The 8,016-nt window shown below is 43.2% G+C and overlaps 1 protein-coding gene across 4 annotated transcripts in view; it reads right to left on the reverse strand.

Annotated features, from left to right (window-relative positions):
• Positions 1-660: 660 nt before the first annotated feature.
• Positions 661-8,016, reverse strand: part of CUNH18orf25 (chromosome unknown C18orf25 homolog) — an 85,942-nt gene continuing 78,586 nt past the window's right edge. For 3 of the 4 annotated variants that reach the window (XM_031366093.1, XM_031366092.1, XM_031366090.1), the window contains one exon: positions 661-4,486. In XM_031366093.1, coding sequence (XP_031221953.1) covers positions 4,297-4,486 — 190 coding nt within the window. In that variant the 3' untranslated portion in view covers positions 661-4,296. The remainder of the gene's footprint in view (positions 4,487-8,016) is intronic. The other variant, XM_031366091.1, reaches the window with a different exon arrangement.

An 8,016-nucleotide genomic window follows, 5' to 3' on the forward strand; every position in this document is an offset into this window, starting at 1 on the left:
GCCATAGTGGTCAGACCCTGGCATGCTTTTTTCTGAAAAGTGATTAGTTCTGAATAGAATTTTGTTCCTGAGAACAAAGGCCCCTTCAACTGTGCCCACAATCTCACTGGCCCTAGCTACAGGGAGAGATACGGGCCATAAGGAAGCTAATGCAAAATTGTCTTTCCTTTTTTCTTTTATTGCTTTTGGTGTGTTGGGGGCACATACCCAAGTGTGTATGGGGAGGGGCACAGAGGATTGTCTTGGTTGTCATCCTCAGGAATGCCATCCACCTCCTTAAGACAGAGACGGCCTGTCTAGGCATTATGCTCCAAGGATCAGTCCTTTTGTCTTCTACCTCCCCAGTGTGTGAGCCAGCCATACTCCGATAGTGTGCCACTAGCTTTTTAAATGGGTGCAGGAAATCAAACCCAGGTCCTCAGGTTTGGTAAGTACCAACTGAGCCAACCCCTAATCCCATTAAACTATTTTTCCCGTTGATCTGACACAGGCTACTTAGGAACACATCTTAGAAACAGGACAGAGATATTGATTAGAAAACTAGGCTTCTTATAATGGTCTGTAAGCATAATGTAACATTTTCACCTCCAAAGGACAGCCTGGGAAAGGTTCCAGACACCACCTTATTAACTGAGGCAGGAAAAAAATTCTCACAAAGTATCGTTGTTTAAATACACTCTATTTTTATTTTATCTTAAAATAGTTTAACCTTTATGCTACAGACTCATTTCAAAAAACAAAATCTTATCTTGCACCAAAAAATATATATATAACACTCTGTTTATTTTTTTTCTCCAAAGACCATTAAATACTAAATGGAAACAAAACCTAAATAATGATGTAAAGAACCAAATTCATTTTACAAACTTGAGTTGCACATTTGGAAAACATTCCGTCTCCGCAATGACTCGCCATCACTGCGTCAAGTCCACGCTCAGTCCCAGCAACAGCAGATCTGTGGACGCCAAGTGCACTGGTTCCTAGCCACACAATGGCTGACAATTCACGTTCACGGTAAGGAGAGCAAAAGATTCTGTGACCTTTGCACTCTTTAAAGAACAAAGCAACAACAAAAACATTTCCTAGTTTCCAGTGATTTTTTTAAGATCACTACCCTTTGAAATTTGTTAGAGTAAGTAGTGTTTTAAATAAAAAGAAAAAAATACAACAGCATTGAACTAAAATACGTGATTATTTTAAACAAACAGTGCACAGTCTGAGGAAGTTTGGTTAGGGTGCAATAGTTTTATATACACATGGAAGTCACATCACACACATACGGGAGAACAGGAATTGGGGCTTGGCTCTTTGCCTTTTAAAAAGAAAAAAGAAAAAAAAAGTCAAAACTAAGACTAAATTGTGCCCCAGGCTTTTGCAAGCCTTGTGACACAGTACAAAAGAAGCAGGCAACATCTGTCTTAATTCCTCATGGTGCTAATTTGCTAACAGTAGGTGAACAATGACTGAACTAGCAAACCAGGCAGGTCATGCTCATAACTGGCTGACAAACACATGCTAGGGCTGATCTCTCACCATGGACGGCATCCAGTGAGTCTACATCAGTGGTTCTCAACCGTCCTAACACTGCAAGCCCTGTGAAAGAGTCATTCCCCACCCACCACACCCCGCCCCCATAGGGGTCAAGACCCACAGGTGGAGAACCACTGCTGTGTAGCTGCACTACAGAGCTGCCACAGTGACAAACAGCCTGGTTTCTGCTTCTGGCTCTTCTAATTGGAGGGGAAGGGAATTAACCACATTTGTGGCATAAAACAATCTGTGATCCCACTGTATCCCTCAAACAATGTCTTGGCAAAGCATAAAGAACTCATGGTACCAAATGTAAAAGTTTGATTAGGAAACAATACTTTTAAAGAAACTTCCAATGTTATGAGAGTTGAATGTCACAGAATTTAATTAATACCTTGCCAGAAACCACATTTCCACTCTCCTGGATGTAGCAATAACAGAGGAGTTCAACTGCCCTCTTAATTAGTTATGAGATGGGAAATGGGAAAATCCCATACTTGCTAGAGGGAGCAGACTGCCTCAAGCATCCCTACACTTCCTGCATATTACTGTCTAACTCTCCATTCTGATGCGCCAAGTCAAGTAGTCAGGTCAGAGATCAGGAGTCTCTGTGTGCAACCTAAGATAAAGGGCGGGCCAGAAGAGAGTCTGGCTCCTTTCTATCCTAGTCCAGAGCACACCCCAAGACAGGACGGCTAAAAAGACTAAAGGGAATGTCAGGGAGACCACCTGCTGTGTAGACTTGAACAGAACATTATTAACATGAAAATAAGTAATGCAAAAACATTCTTTAAAATGGGGCTGGGCCCCTGATACTGGGGGAAATAGACATAAGCTGCAAAAACTTCAAGTCATATCCTCCACTGTATTCTCTCACCAATGATTTTCTGGAAAACAAAGACCAGAAATTATGTTTCTCCTTTGTTGAGTATTTTAATTCAAGTAAAAAAAAATGTGTAACAGTAAAACTCAATAAATTAATCCTAAAGCAAGATGTGAAAGTCCAAAGATATACCAGCAGTGAATTTTCAGGAGCTCTGTTTCGCTCTGGCCTCTGGGTCTTTGGTTTCTATCTAGGATTGTGGCCAGGTGAGAGTGATCAATGATAACTGGAGATTCAGGATTTTAAAGCCTAGTAGAATAGTAGTAGACTGAAGAGAAAAATTGGTGAGCAGAGGGCAGGTCAAATGAGATACCGCCAGAAAAGATCAGCGAGCACATGCTCAAATGCATCCCTACAGAAGGAGTCTACAAAAGAACTGAAGTAACCAGGAGAATAATGAATAAACCTGTCTTTATGTAAGAAAACAGAAAGGCCAGGCAGATGGAGCCAGGCAGACCCATGCAGGAGCATGCAGGCAGGCTGTGTCTCATTCCTCTCAGGGCCTCCACACATCCACCCTACACAGGTTTTATGCAGGGTAGGTCCTTGGTCAATGTGTGTGCACTGAATGAAAGTGGCAGGTCTCATCCTGTAATGAGGAAAAGCCGCCAAGACATTTGAGGAGGGAGGACAAAGGGACATAGCAAGACTGCATGAAAACAAAAACAGAAACATGTGATGTCTTCTGGGCCAGTATGACTTTACTCCCCCTGTGCACAATACATAGTGTTCTAATTCTAGGTATTGCTTTTTAACAGTACTTCACTAGTAACTACAACATTATAGGAAAAAAGGTAGTAACTGATGCCACAAAATTCCTCTGCTGGCATTTCCTAAATTCCCTGAAGTTTCTATTACCCTTTCCTAATTGTTTTAAATACTGTTAAGACTTAACAGTACTATCGATGTGCTTTGCATCTGATTTCTTCTGGTATATTTTGATTTCTCTTGTATACATATTTTTAGAAGGTAGAGAAAACTACCCAAACACAGCCTGGGTCCAGTTAAACAGTGGTCACACCCTCTATGGAGCAAGCAGACATGAGGAAAGGCACTGTCCACTCAGATTCGCAAGTGCCTACAGCCTCAGATGCCACGGCCTTTTCCACTCCTCCTACTCAAGGACCAGGTTTCCATGTCTGCTTACTGTTGGAATAAACCAGGGGGAAGAAGTGGAGAGATGCAGATTTCCTGCTGATCTCTCAATGCACTCCTCAGATATCCAGAAAACCTCAAAGAATTATGAATTATTGCAACAAAGAGATCAACTGAGTCCCCTGAACAGTATTTGGAAATAAAAGGGGGCATTTCAAATATTTGTGTTATGGCAAACAGACAGAGCTATGTCAAGAAAGAAGGCAGAAGATAAGCTAAAGGAAAAATATATTTTATAATACTTCTGTCTTCCACATCTAAGGAAGGGTTTTCTAAATGCACATGCCCTACCAGGTGCCAATGAGGTCCTGACTGATAAGTGTGCAAATGCCCGAGACCAGGAGTGACAGTGACACAGACAGAGAGTGGTCACAGCTAGATATTAATTTCATTATACAGAAAAATAAATATAAGATTCAAAACCTGAAATCCATTTTGCCTAGTAAGTAAAATATTATTCTAAATGGAGAGTGACTTTAAGGTAGGTCACCAAGCAAAATGAAGCTGTCTAATAAAATCCACCATTCTCATATTCTTGTTGGAAAAGAAAAAATTATTTCTCTGTGCTAAGTTATTTTCCTAAGTGAATTATTTTAATAAAAGAGGGGAGTTACCATGAATTTCCATCCCACAAATGCCACACAGCTTTGGAAGCTGAAGCTAGGAGATGAACTTCCATGTCACAGAGAGGAGCTGGAAGGAACAGTGCGGGGGACAGTGACACTGCATTACAGTAGGTATTTGCGTCTGCTATCCTCATCCAAGGTAAGGTCGACGACCTCTGCTGGTGCAGCCCACGTCTGCTGCGGGGTCACGGCAGTCCACGACTGTGCTGGCCGGGAGCCGACATACTGTGTGCCGGAGCCGTGCTTCCAGGAAGCAACACTCTGGATCACACCTCCTCGCGGGTGGACGCACCTGCAGTTGTGTGAAGAATACAGGCCAGTTAGTCTTCCCATGAGAATGGCATCAGTTGTACTGATCAACACTTCACCAATCCTATTATACAAGTTCATGACGCCCAGCCCACCAGTGCCTTTTTCCAGCCTCTCTACACGCCTGTCTCCTTCTCCACCCCTCCCTCTCAGTTTAGCCTTTAAAAGACTGAGGGCTCGAGTGGGCTCGTGAGCTGTGCTCCAGTCAATCACTGACAATAGGGAAGATGACTTTCTCTGGACTCACTTAAATTTCTGGGATTCACCTGATAGGAAAATAGAAATTCTCAACAGAATGAACAACCTTAGTTGAGACAACAAGAAAACTTGGTAAAATTTGCCTGTATAACAGTTTTGCAACACAATTAAATAACCGTATTTTAAAAAGTGAGAATAATGCCATTTCACAGGCTGTATTTTTCAGACTGTGTGGGAACTACACCTTGCATAAAAAGTGTCTCCCACTGTGGCTCAGTGAAAGGAACAGGGCTGAAGCCCTCAGTTCACAGCATACTGGAGGGAACAAACATGCTGCTGATCAGTCACAGGAGTTCACCAGGAGAAAACTACTTCAGAAACACTATCACCATGAACTTCACATTCTAGCCAAATGATAAAAGCAGAGCCGCCCCAGAGGAAGCACAAGAGAAGTCTTGACTCAAATAAGAGAAAGGCAGAAGGCTGGAGCGCTAACTCCACATCAGAAATTATTGAATGTCCCCATGTAACTCAGTGTGAGGCGACAAATAGCATGCATTTTGCCAGTCAACAACTGGAGTTCAACCATCACCACATATCATACGCATAGCAATAATAATGATTGGGGGGGGGCTGGCTTTTAAACCATACACCTCCCAAAATTACATACACATTCTTTCAGAGGTTAGCCTGCCAACAACCAAGAGAAGCACCGAAGAGCAGAGCCGCCGAGGCCAAGGCACGTGGTAAAGTGTAGGCTTTCTGCTTGGGTTTGGGTTGCTTCTTTGGTTTCTTTCTTCTCTTAGACAAGGTTTTGCTCTGTATCATAGACTAACCCTAAACTGACTAGGCACCACGAGCTGGCCTTGAACTCACACCATTTCTCCTACCTCATCTTCCTGAACACTAGAATTAGCTCAGAGCCCAAATTTCTTATAGTATCCGAGATACAAGATCTGTTCAGAAATGGGCCAAGCAGCTGCTAAGCCAGAAGTCACAATATACTCCAAGGCTAGCTAGTCAAAGTATTAAAATAAGGACCATACAGCACAATGTCTAATCCCACGTCCTACAAGCATTAAGTAAACGCAGACTGAGTGTCTGCAAAGTGGAAAACTGGGAAGTAGAACAGTTTAGGCTATGGGTGTCCTGCAAACATTTACGAAGTCCTAACTTTCCTAAGCTGTTCTATATATATCACCTCACTGAACAATCCAACAAGACCTATGAAGTGGAAGAACATTTTTTTGCAGATGGAAACAGGCTTAAGGCAGGTGACAGAATTTACTTTGGTCACAATATTTTCAGTGTCGGGTCAAGGAAAGTTGAGGCAAGTCTATTTCACATCAGTGTACAGGCATGTAAATAAAATGAACCATCTAAAAGGATGGTGTTCTCTAAAACTTCAGAACCACATCAGCACAACACTCTAGTTAAAGTAAAGCCAACTAGAAAATGAGTAAGAATTCAGGGACTAAGTAGCCACCAAGACAGTGATCTTTGGCAGAATTCCTAGAACCTCTGAACTAAGGGGTGTAAAGTCCCACTGCTACTCTCCCTAAGGAATCACAGGCAGTGGCTTAAAGGGATCGAACCTAGTGTGCATTTTATAGAAGAGGATGAAATGCAGCTTAAGTACAGAACTATAGCAAAATTACATCTCCGTTCAGGCTTCCTGTCCTCCAGTGACAACTGAAATACTCCTCTTTTGATCCAGAGGAATGCTGCCTAGCCCCAGGAGCATCTGTTAACACCCAAACAGATTCTAGGAAAGCATTTGGTTTAGGAGCAGGGTGTGAGATGGAAAGGCTTAAAGTCTGCATTTATCACTAAGAGTACTCAGCCAAAGCCAAGGGAAATGTAACTACGCAAACAGTCCCTGTTGTGCCGTGGCATGGACAGACAGCTCCAGTCACCATGGGATACGGGACAGGTAGGACACTGGAGCACCTAAAAGAAGATGGATGAGATCAAGCCCTGATCACCTGGGTCTGTCTCCAGAATTTAAAATTCTCTGGTCCAAAGCTTTCCTGACTCAATTATAGCCAGAAGGCTAGTTTCCAAAGACAGCCTCCATCCATAAACTGAACAGCCCCACTGGAAGGTGCCTTTGTGCCTTGAGAAATGTCAAAGCCAAGGTGAAACAAGTAGCGACTAGAAGGCAAGTTCTGGACGGTTGATTCTGTACAACAGTCCAGCCGCCACAAACAAAACAGAGGAAATTACCCCTCAAGACTCAGGCTGGGGACAGAAAGGGCTGATCTGTCTTCCAGAGGACCCAAGCTCAGTTCCTAACACCCACCCTGGCCTACAAATTTAAGTCCAGCTCCTCCAAGGGATCTGACATCTCTAGCCTCTGATGGCACCTGTACACTCCAGTACTTACCCCCTACCCCCCACACCCAACAGAGTTAAAAACAAACATTTTCTAAAAGATTCAAGCTGAGGCACCTTTTAGAATTAGAAGATGCTAACAAGGCCTCCCAGGCTATGAGTGACTAGGGGCTGCTGGAAGTCAGGATCTTGAACGCAGCAGGACTGGTCTGGGAGGTCAGGGCCACAAGTGCAGTCACAGGAGAATGCCTGTCTGAGCTCTGACCTGTTTGCTGGCTACTTAAATGTGAACAGCCTACAAAAATTATGGTGTACATTATGATTTGTACAGTTAGGAAATGAATGAAACAGTGAGGCTTTTTTCTTCCTTACAGTGAAAAAAGGGAGGAAGGACTTGGGAGGGAGGGAGAGAATGGAAAGCTGAGGGGTGACAGCTTTGGCAGTCTCCCTTTACCGCCTCTCTGCTTCAGCCCCCTGCTTGCCCCCGACACAGTCTTTCACTGAATCCAGCAGGACTGGCTGGCCAGTGAGCTTTAGGGATCTGCCAGCACTGGGTTAGACACAGCTGCTGGGGATCAGAAAGTGGATCCTCATGCTTTGTGCCACACTTTACCAATGGAGCCACCTCCTCAGCCCAAGAACTTTTTGTATAGTACAGAGAGCAGGCTGGTGTTGAAGAAACATTTCAACTACAGTGTAATAAAATAGTATACACTAGAGAAATAATTTATAATGGATAACAATGGGGATGAAACTTTTCCATAAGGTAATTTTTCATATAGTAAGACTATGATGGTTTTTACAAGCTCCAAAGAGCTGTCATTAAGGCTCAAAAATTTGAGGCATTAAAATAAAAAACAATTTTCATGCATTAATCCATATACTTTTCTGTATTACGAAAAGGCACGGGGAGCTGGGCAGTGGTGGCGCATACCTTTAATCCCAGCACTTGGGAGGCAGAGGCAAGCAGATTTCTGAGTT

This window comes from Mastomys coucha, unplaced genomic scaffold (assembly GCF_008632895.1).
Source record: "Mastomys coucha isolate ucsf_1 unplaced genomic scaffold, UCSF_Mcou_1 pScaffold13, whole genome shotgun sequence".
NCBI classification, from domain to species: domain Eukaryota; kingdom Metazoa; phylum Chordata; class Mammalia; order Rodentia; family Muridae; genus Mastomys; species Mastomys coucha.